The following is a 26,626-nucleotide window of genomic DNA, read 5'->3' as shown; positions in this document are numbered from 1 at the left end:
GGTCTTCTGAGAGCTCATTTGTGCGAGGCATGGTTCACATCAGGCAATGCTTCTTGAGAATAGCAAACTCAAAACTGGTGTATTTTTTATAAGGCAGGGCAGCTTTAACCAACACCTCCAATCTAGTGTCATTGATTGGGCTCCAGGTTGGCTGACTCCTGACTCCAATTAGCTCTTGGAGAAGTCATTAGCCTAGGGGTTCACATTTGTTCACCCTGCACTGTGAATGTTTACATGCTGTGTTCAGTAAAAACACAAGAACATATAATTGTTTGTGTGGTATTAGTTTAAGCAGATTGTGTTTTTATATTGTTGTGACTTACATGAAGATCAGAACACATTTTATGACCAATTCATGCAGAAATTCAGGTAATTCCAAAGAGTTCACATATTTTTTATTGCAACTGTATTTAATGTATATTATGTGTGTTATCTCTTATCACATTGCGTAATGATATATAAAGCATTTGCATGTCACTTTCTTTAAAGCCTTTGCATTTTCTTCAGCTAGTTGGAGAATTTACAGACAGAAATACATAGTTTGGCAAAGCATCTGCGATATGAAGTGTCTGTATATGGGAAGCAGCATGGCTGGACAGACAAAGTTGCCAAGTAAGTTTTTCCTTATTTATTTTGTAAGACTTTTTCGATTCCATCTTTGCATTTTTCTTTTCTTATTACTATTTTTTATATGTAGGGGTAAATTTACTAAGATAAAATGGATATGAATGCACTCATTTGTACCCATTCGATGTAAAATACGGCTTGGACCCAGTGCCTGACTGATTTACAATCAGCCGAATGCGGCTGATCTGCTGTATGCGAGATGAACTAAGTCTTGAAAAGTGATAAAATGGAGAGTGATAAACCACCAACCAAATCAGCTCCTACCTGTCATTTTTCAAATCTAGCCTGTGACATGGCAGTTAGGTGCTGATTGGCTGGTGGCTTATCACTCCCCCATTTTATCACTTTTCAAGCTTAGTACATCTGGCCCACAGACACCCTGAAAAATAAAACTTTAATACATACTACAATCATCCATACATACTTACCTATGGGGTCCACCGTAGGCCTTTCCACTTCTACTGTAGAATCCAGGCAGGGAGGTAAAAAAAAAAAAAAGAAGTGTGTCCCAGCACCACACGAACTGAGGAGCCGCAAGTGTGTTTACATTTGTAGCTCCTCCTTCGAACTGAGTGATTTCACGATTTATGTCATTCACCGGGTCCTCCCCCAGCCATTCAGGAGTGGGCTCCGGGGAGCTCTGCGGCTGATTGGCTGTTCGTGGCTCCATAGACGCCTATGTTAAAGTTTAGCATGAGCGGTTCCCACCATAGACGCTCATTTTAAAAATGTAACAAAACTAGCACGGATGGTCCAAAATTCTTCTTGTAACTGCAGAAAACTGCTTATTAGTTGGCTGGCTTTGTAATCGCTGTGACTGGTTTTGTATCTTTTTAAAGGTTTACAAAAAAAAAAAAATTATATAATTTGGACCTATTTGTGTTTCTAGAGCATTATTGACCTCAATAAAGTAAATGTCCAGTCATTTGCAGACAATTTTGACCACCTTAAAGATTGAAGCCCCCGTTACAGCAGAAACCTCTCCTGACTTCAGCGTTCCCAATAGTGCATTGTGCGGGTGCACGGGTGACGTCATCGCGCACCGGCGCAGTGCTCGACTGAGGCGCTTTGAACAGGCGCGTAAGCTGTACAGCAGAGGCGGGAGGTGAGAGTGGCTGCAGTGATAGTGGCAGAGCGGCTGATGGCAGAGCAGCAGCGGCTGCAGTGAGAGGGGTAGAGCGGCTGAAGGCAGAGCAGCAGCGGCTGCAGTGAAAGGGGCAAAGAGTCTGAAGTGAGACCAGCAGCGGCAGCCAAAATCTCAGTCAATAAAAAAGTAAGACTGAGGTTTTTTTTTCCTAAAGTGCTTTATTTTGCGTTTATGGTGGCATGGGATGGGGTGGGGTGTTGGGGGAGAGGGGGGAACAGGGTCTCTTGATCCTTGTTTTATGGCCTGAAAATTTTCTATACAAAGTAAAAACAAAAGGTAACACTACTGTTGTTTTTTGGGGGTATGGACAGCAGTCCTGAGGGTGCACTGTCACAGGGAATGGGGTCTTACTTAGCAGTTTTATTTTTGTCACAAGAAGGTTAGGCAGTAGGTTGGTTGGGCACCGCATACATGACCCTTGGTGTAAGATTGGTGGGCATAGTTTTATTCTTTGGTGATGTCCAATATGTCCAATATGCTCAGCCCCATATGTTTATAATTGATGATCAATAATAAAAGTCTCTGCATAGCTTGATGTTGATTTCATTTATAATGGTGTGTCCTGGTGAATTTTGCGCAATACCCTGTGTCCTGATGTGAATTTTGGCTCATACCCTGTGTCCTGATGTGAATTATGGCCAGTACCGTGTGTCCTGATGTAGTGTTCACTCTAGAAATTTTTTAGGGGAGGGCACATTTTTCAATTGTGAGGGCACATTTTTCAGTCAGGAAGGCACATTTTCATTTTAAAGGGCAAAATGATGCGATAGATAGATATCTATACAGATATATATCTATATAGACAGTGGTCGAAGTGGAAATTTTAAAGTGGGGGTATCTAAAAGTGAAGGTTGGGGTAATTTGCGTGCCGAAGGCGCGCTTGCTCCAGAAAAAGGGGGCGTGGCCACCTAAAATGGGACGTGTCCTTGAGTGTAGTGTGCCATGCCATGTTCTCTTATGTACATTATGCAACACAATAGTAGACCCCCTTATACTTGCCCCATAAACATTATGCCACACGGAATCAGCCAAAATTCAGTTTAAGGTGCCCATACATGGAGCGATGTGCTCCATGCATTTCGAACTAGATCACATCATATCTAGTTAAAAATGTATGCGATGTGCTAAAGCAGCGTGCATTTTGAACTAGATGCAATCTATTTCAAAAAGTACATGCAACACATACTTTTTGTGCTGTGCGATACGAGGAACCGCCCATCGCCTCGCAAAAAAGGATCGCTCTGTGTATGGGCACCTTTATGCCAAAATTAGAGTGCCAAAATTTACGTCCTGCCACCTGGGTTGAGTCAAAATTCACATCCTGGTACCCAAACTGAGGCAAAAATCCCCTTCTTGGTACCCGGACTGAGCCAAAATTCACACCTTGGTACCCAGACTGAGCCAAAATTTACATCCTGGTGCCCTAACTGAGCCCAAAATTCCCTTCTTGGTACCCGGACTGAGCCAAAATTCACATCATGCCACCCGGACAGAGCCAAAATTCACATCATGCCACACTGAAAGAGCAAAAATTCACATTATGCAACATATATTGAGTCAAAATTCACATCATGCCACCCGTAATGAACCAAAATTTCACGTTGAGCCAAAATTCACGTCATGCCACCCAGATTAAGGAAAAAAATCACGTTTTGCCACATGGTTGAGCCAAACTTTACATACCCTCACACAGACTGAGCCAAAGTTTGGGGACACGGAGAGAGGCATGCATGGGCACACAGGGACAGGGGCACAGATGGGCAGGGAGAGAGGCACATTTGGGCAGGGGCACACACGGCAGGGACAGAGGCACAGATGGATATGGGCTCAGATGGGCAGGGAAGGAGGAACACACAGGCAGGGACAGAGGTACACATTGGCAGGGACAGATGCACACACTGGTAGGGGCACACATGGGTAGGGGCAGTGGCACACATTGAAGGGACAGAGGAACACGTGGGTCGGGGCACACATGGCGAGAGGACGGGGGGTGAAGAAGGTTGAGCAGGGGTTTGAAAGCATAGTGACACGTTGAATGTCTAGTGTACCTTCCTCTTCTCGTTGGCAGCAGCGCAGGCATCCACTCCACGGTGCTGGATCTCCCTCTCCCACCGCCAGCAGTGCAGGGTTCCTCTTCCTGGTGCAGGGTCTCCCTGTCTCCGCACCCGGCGCCGACTCTCCTTCTCTTTGCCAGTGCAGGGCTTCTCCTTCCCGGCACTGGGTCTCCTGCTTGTAATAGCTGACAGCCGTTCACATAGCAAGAGGGGAACGGCGTGGTGTCAGCTAGGCAGGGGGGGAGGAGGCATGATGGTTGTAATAGCTGACAACCACCCACATACTGTAGAAAGAGTTGAGCAGTGTGTCAGCTCGGCAGGGGAAGGAGGCAGGCCAGGCTGCTTGTAATAGCGCTGACAGGTGCTGACATAACGTGCTGAGCGGCGTGTCAGCTAGGCAGGGGGAGGAGGCAGGCTGCTTGTAATAGCGCTGACAGGCGCTCACATAAGGCAGTGAGCGGCATGTCAGCTAGGCAGGGGAAGGAGGCATGATGGTTGTAATATGAAGAGAGAAAGGGAATTATATTTCGCCTCCCTTTTATACCACGTTAGAATATAAGGCTGTGTTGTTCCCTATATTGGGTTCTGGCAGATCATGCACTCTATATATTGCATGTGGGGAGTACCATATATAGGGGCAGATTTATTAAGCTCAGTGAAGTGATAAACTGTCTGATTTTTATCACTGGCCAATCAGCTCCTACATGTGAAGTTACAGGTTTGGTTTGAAAAATGACAGGTAGGAGCTGATTGGCTGGTGATAAAAACCAGACAGTTTATCACTTCACCGAGCTTAATAAATCTGCCCCATAGTTTTAATAGTGATTTCTCTATTTCTTGCAGTGAATAAATTCCCAGTTGGTTCTAATATGTATTGCATTTTTGGGTACTTATGTAGTATCTGGGCGCCCGATTTTTTGATTGTATGCCTTAAGTTAAGGCATACAATCAGATGCGATGCAATGCGATATCGCATCGCATGCGACCATCGGATGCGTTGCGATGACCCGATTTTTCCATAGGAATCAATGTTAAAATGGACTGAGTCCATTTTAACATGGAATTCAATGGGAAAAAGGGGTCCTTTTCATACCCCTACTATCCAAGTGGGCATGGAGTTGGATATAAACCTGTGGCGAGCGTAGCGAGCCACCGAGCCCGAAGCGTGGTGAGCGGACAGTATTCTGTGTCCCCTCGCGGGGCTCGCTACGCTTCGGGCTCGGTGGCTCGCTACGCTCGCCACAGGTTTATAACTTACTCCATGCCCACTTGGATAGTAGGGGTATGAAAAGGACCCCTTTTTCCCATTGAATTCCATGTTAAAATGGACTTAGTCCATTTTAACATTGATTCCTATGGAAAAATCGGGTCATCGCATCGCATCCGATGGTCGCATGCGATGCGATGCGATGTGCCCGATCCGACCCGATTTCTAAATCGGGCGCCCAGATACTACATAAGTACCCATTTTTGCATCAGAAACACTGTATATTGTTGTGTGTTTATTACAGAGATATAAGCACTGTTATCGGCATTTTAGTCTCGCCTCATGCAGTTAAGACACATTCACTGTTTTTATGTCAGTGTAAGGATCCCTGCTGAACCGGACGCTGTTATGCTGTCTATCGCAGCTATAACAGTTTATCCGCCGGTATTTACATCTGATTTATATGCACAGAGTCCCCGCTGCTGTTAACATTGTTATTATAGGCTTCATATACCTTATCTGTGTTACATATATCATAGCAGACGTGACACTGTTGGTTCCCTTTGTTGTGCGTTATGAGCGCTGCCGTCGGCGCTTCAGTCCCGTTACCTCTCACTGGGACATATTTACTACTTGAGCTGGTATTTGGACACAGTGTCTATGTTGTGTCAGTGAAGATGTGTGTTTTTATTTTACACACTTATGCTGCGTGTCTCTTGTATTGTTTATAGACACTTTGCATACTATGTATAAACGCTTAGCATGTGCCGGGAATGTTTCTCATTGCTGATATCGCCACGCCATTTTCGGCGGCTAAATGAATGTGGCTATTTGTTTTATATTTTCTTATCCAGCATATATGCCATATGCAGTATTACTCTCACAGGTTCTTTAGTAATAATTGTGATCAAATACAAGGGATTAGTGCCGCTGTCTGCGTCTCTGTCTCACCACGTGCAGCTATAGTACATTCACTGTTGATGGCTGTAATATGGCTGTCTCCCCGGCCGTGACACTCCGCTCAGCTCCTGTCCTGTGTCAAGCTCTTCTGGGCAGCATGCACCCTCCCCCGTCGCGCTGACACACCGCTCACCTCTTGCTAGGGGGGAGGGTGCATGCTGCCCAGAAGAGCTGTACACAGGACAGGACGGAGCTGAGCGGAGTGTCACGGCCGGGGAGACAATAGTTGCAGCGCGTATTACTATATGCAGAGCGCAGGGCGGGCCAAAAAGGGCAGGGCGGAATTTAGCAGGATTTAAAGGGGCAGGGTTCAGCGCCCCGTGAAAGAAGCCTAACGGGAACACTACTAATGTGAATTTTGGCTCATACCCTGTGTCCTGATGTGAATTATTACCAATACCGTGTGTCCTGATGTGAATTTTGGCTCATACCCTGTGTCCTGATGTAAATTTTGGCCAATACTGTGTGTCCTGATGTGAATTTTGGCCCATTCTGTGTGGCATAATGTGTAAGAGTCATATTGCACTGGGAGCGGCATATTTTTTGCACATGGGGAGATGCCGGTAGATACATTTTTAACTAAACTTCAATTAATTGATTCAGATCATTTGCAATATAACTAAAGTGATTAAAATTCCTTGACTATGGCCCTGGCCTTTTTAGCTGATATTTTGCACATCTCTCACAGCAGCGATGGCACTCAAAGGGTTAATATATACTTATAGGCACATTTGTTTGAAGGGGTTATGGAATCTGAAGTGTTGAAGTAGTTTACTTCAACTACTTACTGACATTTTGTGCTAATGGTATAAAATAATCGAATGTGGCTAAAGAAAGAGAGGATAACCTATCTCATGGCATGGGTCTTCAACCTACGGCCCTCCAGATGTTGTGGAACTACATGTCCCAGCATGCCCTGACCGTTTTGGCATGCTCTTATAGGAAAAAAATGTGGCAATGCATGCTGGGACATGTAGTTTCACAACATCTGGAGGGCCACAGGTTGAAGGCCCATATAATAGGGGATAATGGTGTTTTTAAAAGAATAAGAAGGAAGTAGGTAAACTCAGTTTTTGTCTAAGTCCTAATGGCTTAAGTCTAATGAATTGGGAAATGATGAGGTACTTATATATATAATAATTTATATAAATGTTAGGCACAGGCATAAATGCTGTCCACAGTTAAGTGTATTGGCCACCAACGACTTTGACAAACCGTTGATAATTATGTTTTTCTTCGTTTAAAAACAGGTTTCATTTCCGTAAAAACACGAAGAGGATTGTAAATGAGCTGTATGTGCGAGACAATATTCATCCATTTAAGGCCAGCTTAATTATGTGGATCCAAATTCCAATGTGGATTTTTATTTCTCTAGCATTGAGGAATTTTAGCTTTAATGGAAGTGGCTCATCCCCAGGTACATTATATACTTAACAAATAATTCACCGTGAGGGGTAAATTATATTGTGTTTAACTAGTACACATTACACTCTGGTTCTTTCCCTCTGATTCATGTTCCCATCACATCCTTTTAAGTTTACCTCAGTCCTAATCTCTCGGCCACATACTTTGTCCAGGTCATCTCTATTCTCTTTACATTCAGCATTCTACTGTGCTGCTCTCCTGTCAGGCAGTTCCTGATTTCAGCTGTTCACTCCATTGTTCCGTGACAGGGGGTATTCAATGTCTACCAGAAATAGTGTGATCCAACAGGGCGCTACCAGACAGGGGTGACCAATATCAGTTTTTTTTCTCCCGGTGTAAGCTATAAACCTGATATTGGTCACCCCTGTCTGGTAGCGCCCTGTTGGATCACACTATTTCTGGTAGTGATTGTGTCTTGGTTTGGCAACCCAGTGTGAATTCCGAGCTGCAAGGTTAAAGAGCCGCAGAACATCAAGCCGTTTCTATCTTGTGTTTTGGTAATCAATGTCTGTTGTGCTCCCGCAGCCATCTCCCGACGGGGGGAAATGGCTGCGGTGCCCTATTTAATGTTATCTTCCGCGACAGCATTGAACAGGGGTTCTCGGCAGAACGAGCCCGACATCACAAGCTGTCGGGCTGGTTCTGCTGAGAAAAGCCGGAAATAGTCGAGATACCAGTCCAGAGCTCGACTATTTCCGGCCTCAGCTCGCGGCCACGCCCCCTTTTCGCCGCTCGTAGGCCGGGACATTGAATCCCGACTGCCAAGCTCCAATTGAGCAAAGCGATAACGGGACAGGGGCACGGCTGTTGAGCTAGCTCGACAGCCATGCCCCTGACATTGAATACCCCCCTTTGTATTGGCCAGCTCATTGCATATGTCAAGGAGCTGATCACCATACAGGCTCAGTTCCACCTCTCCATTCATTTAAGTCAGATGAATTATTAACCCCTACACTGCTGCTTTGGATCACAAGTATATGGTATTATGCTATATTTTTATGAAAAAAGCCATCATAAAGACACACATGCCTTTTCATGCTCACAATAGATAACATTTATGTCTTTAAATAGAATCTTTTTTTATTTTTTACTAATGGTATTTTTGGTTTATTATTTACTAAGCATGAACTCTGTACTATACCTTAGAAAGCAATTGGCAATGATCTTTGTTCCAGTGTACAGTAGTCAAAGAATGCAAGTCTAGGAAGTATACAATGGCTTCCGCATATATGTAGGTGTAAATATGTTGATAGTTAATATTCTATATTTTCTGTATATTTCTTAGTATGTGTCGGTGTATAATAATATAATAAATGCATACAGTTCTTCCCATATAAGAAGCACAGAAGAAAGCATGCATTGGCTCTGGATTCTACAAATAATGACAGAGCAGCTAAGCTAAGCCCCACCTCCAAGTCCGCCCACTTCTTCAAAGTTGACTTGTTTCTGCGGCATCTCGGCAGCGTGCAGTCTGTACTGCCGATGCAGCAATGAGTTTCTTTGCCTGGTTATAGGCTCCTGGCAAGGTACACCCATCTCTGCACAGACACTATATCATCTTAAAATACTGACACTAGTACTTGCCTGGAAGTCACATTATCAATGGCTATACCACACAGCCTGGCAGCCATTGATGAATCATCATAATCATCAGCTGCCAGTCTAAGTACCGTACTAGTAGGATATATCATCAATTTCTGAGGGTACAGTGTGTATTACAATTATATGATTTCCTTCCTTTCAAATCAAGGGGTAATGTCAGCGTATCTAAACATATATTGAGGTAAAAGGTAAAAAAAAGTTCACTGACCCCTGGTCTATATGGACACAAATGAAGGAGGCGCAATTAGATGAGCTCCATTATTGGTGTAGTCATCCCCCTCGATACCTTCACCAAATGATTTTATAATCCCAATGGTTTTGGATGGGTTATAATGTAGGCATCTGTCTCTTTTTTCAGACCTTTGCTGCTGACTGCAGCCAACTTATTCTGGTCACATTAATCACATGCTCATTACATCTGGAGAGAAGAGATTAACATTTTTTACCTGTTTTGCTGAACATTCAAGCAGCTGACACTTGTGTGAGTCCAAGAGCCAGTGCTGGTTTCTTAAATACGTGGGGAACCCCACCAATTTTTTTTCTCCTGTATTTGAGAAACCAGGACCAGCTCAAAGAGCCCACTGCTGGTTATGCCCAGGGAGGGAACTTTTATACACTTTTTTTGACCAGAGCCATGTACAGATCTCATTGACCTGTGCATGGTTCTGTCAAACTCATCTGCCAGAAGTAGGTCTATTTTCCTTGTGATTTTTGGTCATGTTTAGGATCGCACCCTATTACTTTTGCGATTTTGAAAAATGAGAAAACATTTGGATTCAATTTTTTAAGTGTGATTTATTATTCACAGCAAAATGTGTGATTTTCACCACCAATCACACAATACTACATGTGCGATCGATAAATGTGCGATTTTGGCCCCAAAAAAATCACATTGCATTTGGCCCAGCACTGCAGCCACTAGGTGGAGGTTTTACTCTATATATGTTCAGCAGTTTCCCAAGTATTCCTGCTCTGGCTGTCTTTATGCAGCCAGCCTGTTTCATACAAACCAATAAAAATGATTAGCCATTAAAGACATGAGTAACAATGAAAAGTAATAAGCAAGAATGTGGAATTCTAATGATAATCTGTCCCTCTACAAAAGTGACTAATTGGTAAATAATAGGTAATGCTTTCATCATGGGTGTGGATTATTAGGTCGACAGTGTCTAGGTTGACAGTCAATAGGTGGACCACTATTGATCGACAGGCAGTAGTTTAACACATGAAAAAGTCAACATGGTCTAGGGTGACATTGGCAAAAGGTCGACACAAGCAAAAGGGATGACATGGAAATGTTTGTCACAGGCAAAGGTTGACATAAGTTTTTCACAGGTTTTTTGGTGGTTATGTCAACGATGGTCGCCATGGACACCGTATTATTGTACCTTGTCCCCTGGCATGGCTCGCTGCGCTCGGCACACTATTATATTCTCCCTCTATGCCCACTTGGAATGTGAAGTAAGAACAAGTTAGTTTAAAAAACAAACATCAATAGTCGACGCAAGTTTTTCATAAGTCAACATTTTGCTTGCGTCATCCTTTTGTCAATGTCGAACTAGACCATGTCTACCTTTTTCATGTGTCAGCTTGTTGACCAATAGTGGTCGACCTATTGATCACCTAAACACTGTCAACATATAGGATGGATACCTTTCATTATGGATGCTGATACTCAAATCTTGTTTTTCACTTAAAAAGAGTCCATTGTTACCTCTGAATATTTTTCATTTTGTGCAGGATAAATGGGGGTGGGTGTCTGTTCCATTATTTCTGATCTCTTGTTGTTTTTTTCTCTCGGCATGACATGTAAATGACAGCACACATGTGTAACTGTGTATGTGTTTCAGGAGAAGCAATCCACAGGCAGCTACAGGACGGTGGTGCACTATGGTTCTCTGACCTTGCAATGCCGGATCATACTTGGATTCTTCCAGTGTATTTGGGTTTGATCAACTTGCTGCTGGTAGAGGTACACAGCTTGTTATTTTATTGCGATTTACCCATGTCGACTGTCTTATACATGTGGGTATTGTATAACTAATATAAATAGGGGTTGTGTCATTATGAATATTGTTCATTGTCCCGAGTGCTCTCTAATGTAATATTATGCTTTCGGCAAATACTTATGATGATGACTAAAAGTGTCAGTGGCCTAGCAGAATACAGAAGTCATTTGCTAATACAGCACATAATAGTGATTGTAGACATTGTGTTAAAACGTCTGCAGGAAGGTGTCACATTTGCCTCTGTATGAAAGAAAAAGTTCATGTATTTAGCTTGTTTGTTTGGAGTACAGTTTCCTTTTCATGTTCTTTTTTTAATAGAGAATAATCATTAGCAAGAAGTACACTGTTATATTGTAGCATAAAACATAATGGGGGGGGGGGCATTCAATCCAGGATTCCGACTGTGGGAATGTCCCAGCAGTCAGAATCCCGGGCCGTTTCTATCAATGTCCCAGCATTCGAGTGTCGGAAAGTCTGTGGAAACCGCCAAGACGCAGAGGCGTAGCGGCGGCGGAGCTGGTGGAACACACGCTCCAGGCGCCGGAAGATAGCATGGTGCCGGAGCTGTGCTGGCACCGGTACAGCCAGCTCGCTCGCCCGTTCCCCCGCTCGCCCGTTCCCCCGCTCCCCTGCCCGCTGTGTCCGAGTTCCGGAGTTATATAGTTATATACTTCTCACGCTGGACCGCTAGCCAATGGGCGCTTGCGGTCCAGGAGCCAATTAACTGGTGGTTGCTGGACCGCGAGCGCCAATTGGCTAGCGGTCCAGCGCGGAAGATATGAATTTTACATGATAGCAGCAGTGCACGTCTCTCTCCGTCTCCCAGACACAGCAGGGAGCGGGGGACAGGACAGGACGCACACTGGTAGGGGGGAGGTGAGCGGCTGGCTATGTAGGTGTACTCCCTCCCTCCCTCCCTACTGCAACTGCACCCACCCTCCTGCAGTCACCCACCCTCCTGCAGTCAAACCCACCTGCAGTCACCCACCCACCTGCAGTCAAACCCACCCTCCTTCAGCCACCCACCCACCTGCAGTCAAACTGCAGTCAGCCAACCTCCCACCCCCCTGCAGTCACTCACCCTCCCACCCCCTGCACTCACCCTCCCACCCCCTGCAGTCACCCACCCACCCTCCTGCAGTCACTCACTCACCCTCCTGCAGTCACCCACCCACCCTACTGCAGTCACCCACCCACCCTACTTCAGTCACCCACCCTCCCTACTGCAACTGCACCCACCCTTCCTACTGCACCCACCCTACTGCAATACTGCACCCACCCTCCCACCCTGCTGCACACTACTGCACCCACCCTCCCACCCTGCTGCACCCACCCTCCCACACCCTACTGCCATCACCCCCCCACCCTGCTGCACCCTACTGCCCTCACCCTGCTGCACTCTACTGCGCCCACCCTTCTGCACCCACACTGCTGCACACTACCGCTCCCACCCTCCCTCCCTGCTGCACACTACCGCTCCCTTCCTCCCAGCTGCACACTACTGGCGGTGCATTGAATTGAAAATATCGGCGGGGAGTGGGCTGCTGCACAGTTCTGTCCCCCTTGGCAATGAGCAAATTCAGTCCCCCTTGGCATCGAGCATGAAGCCCCTTGGCATCGAGCATGTAGGTAAGTGGCACTTTTGTGTCAAATGTGTAATGGGCATTATGGTGTGTTATATAGTATGTAATGGGCATTGTGGAGTGTTATATAGTATGTCATGGGCATTGCAGAGTGTTATATAGTATGTCATGGGCATTACGGAGTGTTATATAGTATGTCATGGGCTTTGCGGAGATATATAGTATGTCATGGGCATTGCGGAGTGTTATATAGTATGTCATGGGCATTGCGGAGTGTTATATAGTATGTCATGGGCATCATGTGTGGGCTTATGTGTAATTGGAATTACAAAGTTCACTAAAATGTGCAATGGGCATTACGGTGTGTGTGGTATAATGTTGGTCCATGTCCACTTTTCACTGTGCAGGAGCCTCACCTACTACAAATTGGGGGCGCGAAACATGCCCTTGCACCGGGCGCCGTGGCACCTAGCTACACCACTGCCAAGATGCCAGCGGAATGTTGAAAAACGGCCGTGAATTCAGCAATCCGCAGTCGTTTAAGACCAAACCGATCCAACTTTTAAAAAAAACTTGGATCTGACAGCCTTTAATGCTATCGTACTGGCAGCACTTAATAGGTGACTGCCGCTATTTCCGCCGACAAAAATAGTAGCACAGATTGAAAACCCTCCAATATCTGTTATACAGCTTCAAGTTCATACTTAGTAAGTTCAGCCTAACTGTAAAGTTAATGGCATTTTAAAGTATTATTTTATACTGAGATAATACACGCACACAATCTGTCTTTCCCTTTTGCCTTAAGCTGGCCATACACTGCGTGAGACCAGTCAATGGGACATGAGAGAGGTTTACTGGCCAATAGTTGCAGAGGTGGAGTCTCACTGCAGCCCAAAATTCAAACAGTGCGCACACACACACACACACACACACACACACACACACACACACACACACACACACACACACACACATATAGTGGTGAAGTGACTGCAGTCCTTTGTTAGGCAAAGTCATGGATAGAAAAGTAACTACGCTGTAATGGTCAGACTCTGCTGTGAACTTTGATTTCCAGGGGTGATGGTATATTTTCACCAAAAAGTGTGTGTTTGTTTAAAAATATGACATTTGTGAAAGTTTGCACCCACTGATGAGAAGTATTGGATGTGCCACATAGACTAATGTAAGGATTGACTGGATTCTCCCTACTGTTCACTAATTTACGTTGCATGGGATTTTGGTCACTATGTCTACTTGGACATGTGCACTACTCAGAATTGTACAGACTTTAGCACATTAGCTGTTGATATCTCTGTATGTATGGATACCTATAGAGTAACATTATTAATGTTTTACTGAATTCCAGTAACTTTGTCAAATTCAGCTATGTTCCTTTCTAAATATAACTTTTACCACTTCCAAACAGATATTTGCATTACGGAAAACCGAAATATCCAGATTTACAAAATATGTAACCAACATCATACGTGTAGTTTCTGTTGTTATGATCCCGATCGCGGCCAGTGTTCCCTCAGTAAGTACCTGCCTATTGTGTCCATGCTTTCTGTATTTATTAACGTGCACTGGGGAATGTACAGGTGTGCGCTCATACATCTAGTCCCAATACGCCACGCAGCAGGAGTTGTGTGAGTGAGCCGGCAGGATCTTTGCAATGCTACTATCGCACCACGAGTCTAGTCTTTTCTAGGATGTACCTGGAGACCGTAGTACTTAATTTGATATGCGGCTTTAGTATTTCTTCTGAGGCAGATGTCAGGGGCCACAGGGATAACAGTCGGTAGAGAGTGAGGTCACGATCCAATTCCAGCACCAGAAAGGTTAAACTTCTGGCTGCTCACAGACAGCCCTGGCTCCTCCCCTCCTCTACCCCACCTCATAGGCTAGCTACTCAGTTTTAGTTGTTCTGGCAGGAGCCAACACGCACTTTAGATAGGGGCTGCCTTACTTCATTTTTAAACTTTATTTATTTTTTCTTATTTTTACACTGACATGGTCAGTGACAGGGCAGCAGCTCTCCTTCAAGGATAACAGGTTACAGTCATTTATGTTCCTGCCGGTCATAGTATTTGCGGAGCCCAATGCCAGATTTTTATTTGCAATGTATGCCTTTTTATGTGTGCTGTGTCTCCTACTGTTTTAACACTATCACTGCCTGTCAGACTATATTGTGTTAATTGTTACAGCTAGCTCTTGTACAATGTCAGGACAGTGGTGATGACACATGGGCCCCTATATTGGTGTCCTGCACGTGTTGCAAGGCGGGTGTCCCCAAGCTTGTGGAGGGGTTATGCTTACAATGTATAAAGACGCATGCCCAGACCCCTGTGGCAGCTTCCTCTCAGGACCCTGCCTGGGCCCAGCTTACCCAGGTGATGTCGCAGTTAATAGACAAGCTCTCTTCTGCATCGCCCCTGCAGCCGGGTCCATCCGAGTCTCAAGCGTGTGTCTCCCCCCGAGGAGCCTGTCTGGGCACGTGCGTTGGCAGACTCGGTTCGGGGCATCCGGACATCCACTAAAACTCTCCTCCATTAGGACACTGATACAGATGACACCGATGAGGAGGAGGGACAACTGGTTGATGACAGGGTCGATGGAGATGCTGATAAAGCTCCAAAGACCGACACCGGAGCACGCGTCGATGTGGGGGCACTGGTAACTGCGGTCAGAGACGTCTTAAATTTACACAACACCTCTGAACCCCCTTAGTCTTTTGACCCATCCTTTAAGCATCCCAAGCGGACTCGGGGAAGCCTGGATATTGCCAAATAGGAAGTAAACGGTTTCATTCCTTTCTCCTACAGCAGCAGAGGACACTGCAGTAATGACGTATGAGATAGAGTGGGTGCATTGGAGGAGTCGGCACTTAAGTGAAAACTTTGCCTGTGACTGGCTCCTCCCCCCTCTATCTCCACCCAGACCTCAGTCTTAGAAAAAGTGCCCGGAGGAGTCGGTCTCCTGGGCAAAGTCTTCTCAGGGAGATTAGGTTTTTATTTCATTTTTTATTTGTTTCAATGCATGGGTACTAAATATAATTTCCCATGGTTACAAACTGCAGTTCGCGTCTCTTCCCCCTTCAAGATTCTTCCCGATGGCACTTCCAAAGCAGTTGGAAGCAAGACAGGCCCTTTGCGACAGTCCCCACCATGCACCATCCAGGATCTTTTAGACGCAAAAGTTGTACTCCCGGTTCCTGCACCACAGCGGGGCAGAGGTTTTTATTCAAGCGTCTTTGTAGTGCCCAAGCCGGATGGCTCAGTGCGCCCAATTTTAAACCTAAAGGACTTAAACCTACACGTTTCCTACCAGTGGTTCAAGATGGAGTCCATTCGGTCCGTGGTAGCGTCTCTATTAAGGGGAGAATTTTTGATGTCATTAGACATAAAATATGCTTACCTACACGTTCCAATCTGGGAGCCGCATCAGTGTTTCTAGAGGTTTGCAATAGGCGATTGCCACTACCAGTTTCGGGCTCTTCCATTTGGCCTATCCTCGGCCCCCAGAGTCTTTACAAAAATAATGGCATGCATGATTGCAGCGCTCAGAATCCAAGGCATAACAATCATTCCGTATCTCGACGATTTGCTCATCAAGGCGCCAAGTCTGGAGAAACTGGTGGAAAGCGCCATGGTTACTTGCAAATTTCTGGTACACCATGGTTGGATTCTAAATTTCAAAAAGTCACAGTTAACACCATCCAGGAAGCTCAAGTTCCTAGGCCTCATTTTGGACACAGAAATGGGACCGTCTTGCTTTACTTGGAGAAGGTGAGAGCCATTCAAAAAATGGTTCGACTGGTTTTATCTACCCGCAGAGTATCAGCACACACCTGCACTCGCTTACTGGGGTTGATGGTAGCCTCATTCGAGGCTCTGCCATATGGTCGTTTTCACACAAGAACCTTCCAGGAAAACCTCCTGTCCCAGTGGTCAGGATCCCACTTACATATCCACAGAAGGATTTTGCTGTCAAGGGAAGCTCGTCAGTCTCTAAACTGGTGGTTAACAACGTCTCATCTCTTGAGGGGCTGCAGCTTCGTACCCTGCACTTGGACTATTGTCACGACGGACGCCAGCCTGAGAGGCTGAGGGGCTGTAACACAGAACTACACTTTTCAAGGCCGTTGGTCGGTCCAGGAATCGAGGCTATCGATCAACATCCTGGAACTCAGAGCCATCAGACTAGCCCTTTATCAGGCCCACGAACTGCTCAAGGGTTTGCCGATAATGATCCAATCGGACAATGCGACCGCGGTTGCATATATAAACCGCCAGGGAGGGACGAAGAGCAGAGCAGCGATGAAGGAGGTTCGCCCAATCTTACAATGGGCAGAGGCTTATGCGCCCAACTTCACTGCAGTGTTCCTTCCGGGGGTGGAAAACTGGCAAGCGGATTATCTAAGTCGCCAGGATTTCCATCCAGGCGAATGGGCCTTAAATCCGGAGGTCTTCGAGCTCATCACACGTCGGTGGGGTACTCCCCAGATCGACATGATGGCCTCCAGACTAAATCATCGTCTTCCCTTATACTGTGCCAGGTCGAGGGATCCAGCAGCTCTGGCTGTGGATGCGTTGTCAATCCCTTGGGATTTCGACCTCATTTACATCTTCCCTCCCTTTCCCTTGTTAGCACAGGTACTTAAATGGATAAAAGGAGGGTCCGCTTCGGTGATATTGATAGCCCCGAACTGGCCAAGAAGGGCGTGGTACTCGGACCTGAAGCTCCTCCAGGCCGACGTCCCTTGGCGTCTCCCACTCAGGGAAGATCTACTGGAGCAAGGACCATTTGCCTACCCCGGCTTGACGCAGCTACATTTGACGGCGTGGCTGTTGAGGCCGATTTGTTAAAACGGCGGGGTATTCCTGTTGCAGTAGTCCCCACCATGCTCAAGGCTAGTAAGGAGGTGACTTCAAATTATTATCATCGTATCTGGAAGTCTATCGTGGCATGGTGTCAGATGAAAAAGGTGGAGAGAGCAGTTTTTCAACTTCCTCGCCTCTTAGAATTTCTCCAATCGGGTTTGGATAAGGGTTTCGTTTGGGTCTATTAAGGTCCAAATTTCTGCCTTATCGGTATTCTTCAACAAAAAATTTGCACTTATTCCTGAAGTGCAAACATTTCTTAAGGGGGCTTTACATCTGCAGTCTCCCTTTGTTCCACCGTCCGAACCATGGGATTTGGGTCTTCTGTTGGAGTTTCTGAAGTCCGACCTTTTTGAGCCTCTTGGCTCGGTGGACATCAAATGGTTGACGTGGAAAACTGTTATGCTACTTGCTCTGGCTTCGGCCAGAAGGGTGTCAGAATTGGGAGCTTTGCTATGTCGCTCCCTTTCCTGATTTTTCACAGAGATCGTGCGGAACTTAGAACTCAACCTAAGTTCCTTCCTAAAGTGGTTTCCAAGTTCCACGTGAACCAGCCCATTGTGGTTCCGGTCTTATCGGGGTCTTCAGAAACTTTGAATGTTGTAAGGGCCTTACACATCTATGTGGAAAGAACTGCTTCTTTTCGAAAGACTGAGACCTTGTTTGTGTTGTATGGGGCAGACAAGAGGGGATGGCCAGCCTCAAAACAGACTCTGGCCAGGTGGTTGTGCCTTACAATTAAGGAGGCTTACGCAAGAGCTCACCTACAGGCACCCTCTCATATATCTGCCCACTCTACTAGATCGGTCAGTACTTCCTGGGCGGCTGCCAGGGGAGTTTCTTTAACACAGGTTTGTAAAGCTGCCACTTGGGCAGGCTCCAACACCTTCGCAAAATTTTACAAGTTTGACAGATTCGCCAGAGAAGATTCTTCTTTCGGCAGATCTGTCTTACAGGATCCTCAGCGCTCACCCTCCCGGTTGTAGTAGCTTTGGTATTATCTCATACGTCATTACTGCAGTGTCCCCTGCTGCTGTAGGAGAAACAAGGAATTTGGTACTTACCGATAATTCCCTTTCTCCGAGGCAGCAGGGGACACTGCACGCCCTCCCAGCGCTTAGTTTCCTGCCATGTTTGTGCAGTAGTTCTGCTTAGTCCTGACTGTAGCAGAGTATCTTTTACTATATCTATTCTGGTTGAATGATGATTGGTTTTTGTTCATGTTCTTATTTACTGTCCTTTATTTCTGGTCTGTGGTCATGTCTTTGCCTGTCCCCCTCCTCTCTCGGACACGGTTTTTCTAAGACTGAGGTATGGGTGGAGATAGAGGGGGCAGGAGCCAGCCACAGACAAAGTTTTCACTTAAGTGCCGACTCCTCCAATGCACCCACTCTATCTCATACGTCATTACTGCAGTGTCCCCTGCTGCCTCGGAGAAAGGGAATTATCGGTAAGTCCCAAATTCCTTGTTTTACACGCTCCCTCCAGGAGCGGTTGCGCTGCCTACTCTGGCGTCTGCCTGGGTGGCTAAGGCCATGGTGGGATGGATTTCTGCCCTTGCTAATATTATTGCAGATGGGGTAGTACAGATGACATGTTACCTATTCTTGACACCATGCATCAAGCTGCACTATATTTGGGGGAGGACACAATAGATGCAGCCACCCTTACCTCACGAGCGTCCACCTCGGCAGTGGCAGCGCAACAGTCTCTGTGGCTCTGCTCCTGGAAAGCAGATGCTGATTCCAAGCAAACACTTGAGGCTTTACCTTTTACAGGTGCCTTTTTGTTTGGATCAGAGTTGGACAAAATCGTGCAGGGGTAGGGAACAGTCGTTCACGAAGGCTCAGCCCCAGTCCGCAAAGCCAAGGGAAAACATCCCTGGGCCACCAGATGCCCTGACCCCAAGCCTGATGATAAGCCCTCTGCATGACGGGGCAGCGCTCCACCTGGAGGATCCCAGGGTGGGGGGTCGCCTGCTACGGTTTTCAGATGTTTGGCTGGAATCCACGACAGACGCGTGGGTTTGGGAGGTTGTCTCACAAGGCTACTCCATAACTTTTTGCCGTCGATCGCCAAGCTTGTTCTTTTCCGCAAGTTCTCCCAAGGACTTGGAAAAGCACACAGCTCTAGAGCAGGCCATACAGAAGCTACTGTCAGCAGGGGTCATAGCTCCCGTTCTGGTGTCTCAATGAGGCACAGGTTTTTATGCCAGACTTTTCTTGGTGCGGAAGCCCAATGGATCTTTCTGTCCAATTCTAAATCTAAAGAGGCTCAACAAATTTGTCAGGGTCCCAAAGTTCAAGATGGAAACCTTGCGGTCCATTGTTCTGGCATTACAACCAGGGGACTACATGGCATCCTCGACATCCTGGATGCGTATCTGCATATACCCATCAAACAGGAACACTGGCGGTTTCTGAGGTTTGCTCTGCAGGACCGTCATTTTCAGTTTCAGGCTCTACCTTTTGGCCTTGCCACGGCACTCCGGGTGTTTAGGAAGGTCATGGCAGTGATGGGCAGTATTCTTCGGAACCAGGGTGTCCGGATACTTCCATATCTGGACGACCTGTTGATCTTGGCACAGTCGCTTCAGGTTCTCCAGGCTCACTTGACCAAGGTCGTAGAGGTCCTGGAACGCCACGGCTGGGTTATCAACTGGCCCAAGTCTTCCATGATGCCTGCCCAATCCATGGTTCACCTAGTGACTCTGTTAGACACAGTTCAATGGGCGTATTTACATGCCAGAGGTACGCCGCAAGGCTCTACAGTCCCGTGTTCAACATCTCCTCTCCCTCATGTGTGTCTCAATCCATGCCTGTATGAGGGTCCTGGGCTCCATGGTGTCGGCCTTTGACATGGCAGAGTATGCACAGTTCCACTCTCGCCCCCTACAAAGGGAAATTCTCAAAAAATGGTTGGGTCATACTCCAATCTATGATCACACCTGATTGTCTTGTCATCTGCAGCACGGATCTCCCTGTCCTGGTGGCTTCTAGATCAGAGCCTCATGGAAGGGCAGCCATTTTGGATCCACCGGTGTACTCCTCACCACGGATGCCAGTCTCCACAGTTGGGGAGCGGTCTTGTGTCAGAAATCCTTTCAGGGGCTTTGAACATCACAGGAATCCATACTGTCCATCAACGTTCTGGAACGGGGCAGTCCTGCTGGCTCCCTGCAAGGCGGAGCCTTGGCTTTGAGGTCGCCTGGTGCAGGTCCAGTTGGACAATGCGACAATGGTGGCTTATATCAACCACCAGGGTGGCACTCGGAGTCGGGCGGCCATGGCAGAGGCCTCCCATATCTTCCACTTGGCAGAGAACAAGATCCCCGCCTTGTCGCCAATCTTTATTCTGGGTGTCCTCAATTGGGAAGTGGACTTTTGAGCCATCAGACTCTGGATGCAGGTGAATGGCCCTCCATCCGAAGGCATTCCAGATGTTGTTAGACCGGTGGGGCAGACCGGAGGTGGGTTTGATGGCGTCACTCCACAATCACCAGGTCACCCTGTACGAGTCCAGGTCTCGAGCCCCAAGAGCATGGATAGTAGACGCTCTGTCGGCCCCGTGGCCATTCTCTCTCATGTATGCCTTTCCCCCCTTCTCGCTCCTTCTCAGAGTCATTCGCAAGTTGAAGGCGGAAGGGGGGCACGTTGATCCTGGAGGCCCCACATTGGCTCCGGCAGATCTGGTTCTCGGATCTTCAGGCCCTGCTAGTGGTCCCTCCAATCCATCTACCTCTGTAGCCGGATTTGCTCACACAAGGTCCATCCCGATCTGCAGCGGCTGTCTTTTGACGGGGTGGCTATTGAGACCTTCTTGTTAAGATCTAAAGGCTTTAATTCATGGGTGATTTTGACTATGCTCAGGGCTCGTAGGCCTTCTTCGGCTGGTGCTTATCATTGCATCTGGCGGACTTACTTTTCCTGGTGTCGTTCCCATCAGTTTAATCCAAAGACTTACAGTTTGTCTCGGATTCTGTCCTTTCTGAAAAAGGGTTTGGAGGCTGGTCTTCGACTGTCTTCCTTGAAGGTGCAGGTGTCGGCCTTGTCTATTCTCTTCTGCAGGCAGTTGGCGTTGTTGCAGGATGTCCGCACTTTCTTGCAGGAGGTCTTGCGCAAACCTTCATTTGTTCCAACGGTTGCTCCATGGGATATTTTTTTGGTTCTCAAGGCCCTCCAGGGCCCCCTTTTGAACTCTTGCGATCAGTGGATCTATGCTGGCTTACGTGGAAACCGTTTTTTTCTGTTGACCATTGCTTTGGCCACGAGGGTGTCTGATTTGTTGGCTCTGTCCTGTCAGTCTCCTGTCCTGGTTTTTCATTCTGATAGGGCGGTTCTTCGAACCATTCCTTCACACCTCCTCAAGGTGGTGTCCAAGTTTCAGATGAACCAGGAGATAGTGGTCCTGGCCTTTCGTAGGCCTTATGCCTCTCCTGAGCAGCGTTTTCTCGATGTGTTACATGCTTTGCATTCTAAAACCCTTAGGAAGTCTAATTGTCTTTTTGTCCTCTATGGATTTCAAAAGAGAGGTTGGCCTGCTACAAAGCAGACAATTGCCCGGTGGCTGAGGTCTGTTATCAAGCAAGCTTACTTAGACGCCTCCCTCCAGGTTCCACTGGGTGTCCGGGCTCATTCCACGAGGTCTGTGGGTACGTCTTGGGCTGTTAGGGGTGGTGCAACAGCAGAGCAACTTTGCAAGGCGGCGACTTGGTTGTCTCCTCATACTTTCTTACGCTTCTGTCCATTTGACACGTTTGCCTCACAGGATGAAGAAGGCAAGTTAAATGCTTAGTTGCATAGGTAGAGGTATCAGCAGTAGAAAGAAAGAAGTAATAATGCCATTATAATTGGTACGACCTCATCTAGAGTACTGTGTTCAGTTCTGGAGGCCATATCTCCAGAAAGATATAAATACATTAGAGACTGTACAAAGAAGGGCAACTAAAATGGTGCATGGCCTACATCACAAAACATACCAGGAAAGACTAAAATATCTTAATATGTATACTTTGGAGCAGAGAAGGGAAAGGGGGGACATGATAGAAACTTTCAAATATATCAAGGGCTTTAACAAGGTACAGGTGGGAGACACTCTTAACAGGAAGAGGAGCAGCAGAACAAGAGGACATGCACTGAAACTAGAGGGAGAAAGATTTAGGGGATATTTGAGGAAGAAATACTTCACAGAAAGAGTAGTAGATAAGTGTAATAGCCTCCCATCAGAGGTGGTAGAGGCAAATACAGTAGTACAATTTAAACATGCTTGGGATAGGCATATTGATATCCTTACAAAAAAATAAGGATCAAATATGGTTTGAGGTAAAAGGGGCAGACTAAATGGGCCAAGTGGTTCTTATCTGCTGTCAAATTCTATGTTTCTATGTTAGGACTCGGCATTTAGCCTGAGTGCACTTGCTGTGGCCCAGGTGCGTCCCCACCCTTAGGTGACTGCTTTAGGACGTCCCACTGTTATCCCTGTGGCCCCTGACGTCTGCTGCAGAAGAAACCGAGATGTATGCCTTACCTGTTAAATCTCTTTCTTCGAGGACATCAGGGGCCACAGGGATCCCTTGCTGCCGCGCCTGCTTCATTGGTATTGAAGTTCATAGTTCCTCCATTTAGTGAACTTAGTTAAAAGTTCCTCTGTTGAGGGTACTTACACATGTTACAGTTACGGTTTCTCTGTTGAGAAACCACACACACATATATTTGTTGGATGTGTTTCTGTATGGGTTTCTCTTCCTTCTATCTTGTCTCTTGCCTGGCTTGGGAAAAACTGAGTAGCTAGCCTAGGAGGTGGGGTAGAGGAGGGAAGGAGCCAGGGCTGTCTGTGAGCAGCCAGAAGTTTAACCTTTCTGGTGCTTAAATTGGATCGTAACCTCACTCTCTACCCACTGTTATCCCTTTGGCCCCTGACGTCCTCGAAGAAAGATATTTAACAGTTAAAACATAAATCTTGGTATCTTTGTGCGACTGAGCCTTTGTATGAAGCACAATAGAACTTGGCATGGAAAAAAGCAGTGACAGCTGCAACATAGCACTTCGTATACAGGATCAGAGACTCAGCCGCACACAGCTAAACAAGTGTCGCAAATGAATTAGCACAGTCTCCTAGGTGTCCTTGTTGCATCACATTGTCACTGAACCTGTTGTGCCAAGAGGGGCTTGAATGCAGCAGAGATGTATGAGGACACACACATACATATACTTACATATATATTTACAGATCCCTCTCTTGTTTCCTGCAGTGCATGGCGCTCTATTGGGCTTCATCCAGTACTGTCGGCCTGGTTCATAATCTCCTACTCCGATCTCCTACAGTACGCCGTCTCTTCCGGCTTCCACGCACCAAATTTGACTCTGACACTCCTTACAAAGATTTACTATCTGCATTTGTAGCAAAATACATTACAAATAAATAAACTGTGATTTGACTGGTGTCAATTATTTGTGTACTAAAATAACCTTTCAATTATTATTTTTTTTTTTTTGCTGTTTCCCATGCTTAAAACAGTGTTGCTTATTTTATAATAAATAGGATCAGGAGACAAATTATCTACATAGAACAGGAGGTATATATTGCCCATCTAATTGAGATTACAGTATAAGAGGGTAGGGAGTGCTGTGGGTTAAACATTATGGCTGAAATGCTACCTATCCTATTTTTTCCTAAATATTTCAGAATTCCGGCAATCATCAAGTGGACATAAGACAAGAGCAGCTGCAAGTAGGGAATGGATAGAACGGAGAGAGCAGGATGTTCTGCAACTTGTCCTGATTCTGGTGAGGCAGTCCTGAATTTTGACGACTGACCTGTTTAGCCAATTATGAGAGTTCTGCTGGTGAGTGGGGAAACTCTGGGACGCCAATGTTTGTAATAGTGCGGCCCACCTCAAAAAATAACTTGTCAAACTTCTGGTACCCAAAGTAGAAAAAAAATGTTGCCTACTCTCGTTCTTGGTACTTTTGACTGTGGCAGAAGAAGGTGCTCAACCTCAGGCCCAGAGAGGAGTTTAAGGCACTTTTTGGTGATTAATGTCTTCAGTACATGAACTACCAAATATCTTCTGAGAAGCTCATGACCATAGGATTACGGTGCTGAAACACACACTGTAACACACACTGTAACACACACTGTAACAGTGCCTATTGTAGTAACTGTGCCTCATTATTGCAGTGACTCTGATAAGTCTGACTCTTCCACTAATCCGCACCAGAGACAGGCTAATCGAGGCCGAGGCTGACATCACACACCCTCCCTTAAAATGCCTGGGCACAACTGCATCTTCTCTAACACTCCTAGAAAACGGCAGGTGTCCACCCTGAAACGCAGCATGCCATGGTACCTTGCGCTGCCGTACCCCTCAGTGTGTAAAAGCAGCATGGTATATCAGCTGGGTGTGTTCCTAGTCTTAATGTTGATTCTGATTATCACCACAATAGCCATACAAAGAAAAAATAATAATTTTAGCACTTATACAAATAAATACTGGTGTATTTCCTATATCTATTGCAGTGCTCGCACACAGATTCTTCACTCCCTTTAACCCATTCACTGAGTAGGTGAATTGGGGTTTATTCTCTAATTTACCTGTAAACTGAGGTGGATTAGTCCGTCTCTATCTACACTCCAACGGGAGGAAGGGGGCTCTCTAAACTGGGCCTTCATGTTGTTTTTCACCTAGATAAGGATGTCCTTAATGAGCTTCAATTTGTTGGAAATGTTACACAGCAAACATTTGACAGCCATGAACTGTTTTAATAAAGTTACATTTTAAGAGGGTAAGAAATGTAAACTTGTAAGGAGGGGTGGTAGGGATTAATTACTGATCGTTCGTTTACAGGTAATTTTTAGGGTGTTTCCTGTTTGGCTACTGTTGATTTGTTCACAGCTGAAGATGCCCTGGTGTAATAGGAGAGCAGCTTCATGTGAGACCGCATAGGAGTACTCGAAGGACCAATGGTGTGACTGATCAGTGAGTGGCGGCAGAAGGCGTCTCTGTGCAGAGGATGGGGCCTATCCATTAACCTTTTCACATGTACCATGCAATCTGGCACAGCTGTACATCTGTTCTCTGGAGAAATCATGCTGATTGCGAACAATCCTATTTGAACCTCATAATTCAGTTATTGTTTCACTGGTTTGATCCAGTAGTCATTAGTATCGCTTGATTCAATTTATATTTTATCCTGGGATGGCTGAAGCGCAAAAGGCCCGCTTATCCCATGTGCTAGATAACATATGGGGTAATTCTGACCTGCTCGCTAGGATGCGTGTATTCCCTGTGGAGCAAGCCGGTAAACACCACCCCCCCCCACCCCCCGAACACACGGCCCCCCTGCCACTACGATGCAAGCAGATGTGTACGCTTACACTTGCATGTGCCCGCACAGAGGAGAAATCAATTGATGTTTACTCACCATTGAATGGTTTTTCCTCTGTTCGTAATGAACAGTAAGCATATACTTTTCTGATGGACGCTTCTGAACAAATTCAGGACAGGAGCTGACGTCATGTGATGTCATCTGCCCGCCCCAAGCAGGTAGGGCCATGCCTGCATTTGCTGGGATCTACCCAGTGTTTCAATAAGCACACCCATGAAATAATGCGCGGACCCCAGCAAACACCCCCTTACCCCTGCCTATCACTCAATTTGTGAATGCTCTGGAAGGTGAAAATCTCGCCAAAGGCGTTCGCTCAGGGGGGGTATGCACATTTGCAGACACCACCCCCCCCCCCCCCCCCCCCCCTCACACACACACACACACTGAATTTGGACCTGTACTTACAGGCCTGAATCTGACCCACAGACCAGATTTTTTTTTTTCCTCCCATGTGCCACTGCAAATGCTAACATACCTAGCATGCTTAATTCTTTCCCCAATAAAATATACAAGATTAATAAATTTGTGCAATCCTCTAAAGAAACATGACTAATATAATTCCATATTTCTACACCATGGACAAACTTCAATCATTTTCAGAATTGCTTCCTTCTAGGATGCTTATAAAAGGTCCAAGAAAAATGTAATACCTTCCGCTTAGTCTCTATAACATGCAACATAGCTAATTAAGAGCATCCAAGCTTGCAGTGTGTTGCAGAGAGTGAGTATCTTTCGGCTAAATATA

At 46.2% G+C, this 26,626-nt stretch overlaps 1 protein-coding gene across 2 annotated transcripts in view; it reads left to right on the top strand.

The window, feature by feature from the left end:
- Nucleotides 1-23,925, top strand: part of COX18 (cytochrome c oxidase assembly factor COX18) — a 33,738-nt gene extending 9,813 nt beyond the window's left edge. For both annotated transcript variants that reach the window (XM_083174692.1, XM_083174700.1), the window contains exons 3-7: nt 512-612; nt 7,246-7,412; nt 10,873-10,994; nt 14,041-14,148; nt 23,745-23,925. In XM_083174692.1, coding sequence (XP_083030818.1) covers nt 512-612; nt 7,246-7,412; nt 10,873-10,994; nt 14,041-14,148; nt 23,745-23,918 — 672 coding nt within the window. In that variant the 3' untranslated portion in view covers nt 23,919-23,925. The remainder of the gene's footprint in view (nt 1-511; nt 613-7,245; nt 7,413-10,872; nt 10,995-14,040; nt 14,149-23,744) is intronic.
- Nucleotides 23,926-26,626: the final 2,701 nt, after the last annotated feature.

The sequence above is a fragment of the Crinia signifera genome, chromosome 1, assembly GCF_055691185.1.
Source record: "Crinia signifera chromosome 1, ASM5569118v1, whole genome shotgun sequence".
NCBI lineage: Eukaryota > Metazoa > Chordata > Amphibia > Anura > Myobatrachidae > Crinia > Crinia signifera.
The sequence above is the reverse complement of the archived record's forward strand: the minus strand, read 5'-3'. Positions and strand labels throughout refer to the sequence as shown.